Source organism: Poecilia reticulata, linkage group LG22 (genome assembly GCF_000633615.1).
Source record: "Poecilia reticulata strain Guanapo linkage group LG22, Guppy_female_1.0+MT, whole genome shotgun sequence".
NCBI classification, from domain to species: Eukaryota; Metazoa; Chordata; class Actinopteri; order Cyprinodontiformes; family Poeciliidae; genus Poecilia; species Poecilia reticulata.
Window position 1 is genome coordinate 5,708,439 of NC_024352.1, and position 2,484 is coordinate 5,710,922.

The window sequence follows — 2,484 nt, forward strand, 5'->3', positions numbered from 1 at the left end:
GATTTTAGCAGACTTAAGTATATACCAATATATTTTTCACCTGGGTGGCGAGTATTTTCAGGAAACTAACTTAAAAGACCTAAAATGAGATGAATAAAAATCGATAGAAACAATGGAAAGGCCTGTTAAGAATGTGTAAAATTATATTATATATTTGTATGCAGACTATTCAGATTTTTGCTTASAAAAACGTTTTAAATACACTTAAAAGGAATTCATGCTTGATATTTAAATACACTTCAAGGAATTCATGCTTGATATGAATTCCTTTAAGTGTATTTAAAGGAATTCATATCAATTCATGCTTGATACTTAAATATCAAGCACGAATTTCTTTAAGTGTATTTAAAACGTTTTTCTAAGCAAAAATCTGAAAGATGCAATATGCAATTGTATTCAGCCCAATTAAATAAATTAAGGCCTGTTGTCTGGATCTATGCGTTTCTCCCTTTATTTTGCTCCATATATGCTCCCATCAACTCTAATCAATTTCCCTCTCCTTGCTGAAAAATGTTTCTTCTGGCTCTTTTAAGTTATTCCCCTGAAAACACTCGCCAAATAAAGTACCTTACAAAAGTATTTGTGACCTTTTCCACATCTTGTCACTTGGCAACCACAAACTTCAATATATTAGCTTGTAACAATTAAGAAGCAGATGAAAAAAAAGAATATCTGGTTTAAAGCTTTTCAAATAAGAATCTGAAAGGTGCGGCATGCATTTGTATTTAGCCCAATAAAAAAATAACTTTCACTTTAATCTAATCCTGTTGCTCCACTTTGCCCTTTATTTCAGCTCCTTCCATGTTCCAATCAACTGTTGGAAAAAAAAAAAAGCATCCGCACAGCATGATGCTGCCACCACCATGTTCGAAGTCCTGTGTATTGTTTGTATGCAGACTATTAAGCAACATGATGAGAACTAGTGTTTAATAGGAATCTTTATTAATAAGTCAAACAAGGATATATAAAATACACTCCCCATGTGAAAAGAACACCAAAAACAYAACCTTTAAACGCCCCTCCCTGCCCACACCCCACATTTTCTCATGGGCTTCACTTGGCTGCCTGCTGGGCTTGACGACGAAGCAGCACGTAGATCTTCTCTTTGATCCAGTCCTTGTTGTACGGTTGGTACGTCTGTGTGTCGGCACGATACCTGAGACGGAACGACAGCTTTAGGTCTGTTTGCGCCKGACTCCTCACAACAGGACGCCGCCGTTCATTTTGAAAACATACAACTGTTTTGATATTGACCAAAGTTTTCTCGTGCCCCAGAGGGTGACYCTTTCCTWATTTTGAGAATAGAGCTTTGAAAGTTGCTCAAATGGTTACATTTGACAGGTGAACAGCTCTATGTCTCTACAAAGCTACTAAACTATGAAAATACAAACWCAATTWACAAAAAAAGGCATGTTAGAAAAAACCTTTTTTCAATATCAAGTTACGATGCTACTTTCTGTTGTGATAAAAATGCTGTAAATATCAAATATAAAAGAATTTTGACTATATCATTTAGCATCTTGAAATTGGGCCTGTCTCTTTAAGAAACGCCTGCTCTTTCTGAAATTCCGCCTTCAGGAAGTCATCACAATATGGCTCCCCTATTAAACCTTTATCAACGTTTTTACCAGCGTTGCACTGAGAAGTAGCTCCTGTAATGAGCTTTGCAGATTCTCAGTTCCATCAGGTGTTTGCTAATTGTTKCTGGCTAGTCTGGAGGAGCTGAGTGGGGGAGTTGCAAGGGAGGGCTGCTATTTGAGGCAGAAGCTTGGAAAMTGTGACTGAGGAGGAGCCACGTCCTCGAAGACGGAGCTAGGTCCACCTAAATWAAATTTTTGTGACTTTGTGAATGTTTCTTTGTTTCTTTTTTACTTATAAACTAAAGTGTGGAAACATTAACCTCTTTCATATGAAAGTTCTATTATAATCACACAACCAGAGTATCCACCTCTCCATTTCTGCAGCCTCATTCACAGCATGATTTGATCAATATGTTTGACATTTTCTGCAGCAGTTGAAATATTTCTCGATTTTTCAGTCTTAAACAAAAGTCGATGGTTCAGTTTACTTTTCCCCCCTAAATTCTTGCGTAAATATCAGGAAATGTTCATGCGTCATCTCTGCATCAGCGGTGTCCAAAGTGTGCCCCATGGGCCATTTGTAGCTCTTCCAGTGAATGTGTGCCGTAATATTTAAGGTATTAGTTTTGTGTTGATTTTTAGTCTAATAATAACACTTWAAGGCAGCACCCAAAAATGTAAAAGCTCTGTTAATGTGAAATGTACCTTTTTTAAAGATTAACAATCAGGAAGGATTATTTTTACATCRACTTACACCAAACAGCTGAGGTCAGCAAGGTCATCGATGAAGTCAAAGAGTTGGCTGATATCGTATGTGATGGACGGACTGTTGGGGTTCATCCTCTTTAAATGCTCCTCATACATCTTACAAACACCTGCAGGATAGAAAAATACAATAAATTAC

The 2,484-nt window shown here is 36.9% G+C and overlaps 1 protein-coding gene across 1 annotated transcript in view; it reads right to left on the bottom strand.

The window, feature by feature from the left end:
* Positions 1-920: 920 nt before the first annotated feature.
* LOC103458222 (ERH mRNA splicing and mitosis factor) overlaps positions 921-2,484 on the bottom strand; it is a 3,224-nt gene continuing 1,660 nt past the window's right edge. Inside the window, exons 3-4 of the mRNA XM_008398881.1 lie at positions 2,335-2,455; positions 921-1,156 (exon numbers count right to left, since the gene is read on the bottom strand). Coding sequence (XP_008397103.1) covers positions 1,054-1,156; positions 2,335-2,455 — 224 coding nt within the window. The 3' untranslated portion in view covers positions 921-1,053. The remainder of the gene's footprint in view (positions 1,157-2,334; positions 2,456-2,484) is intronic.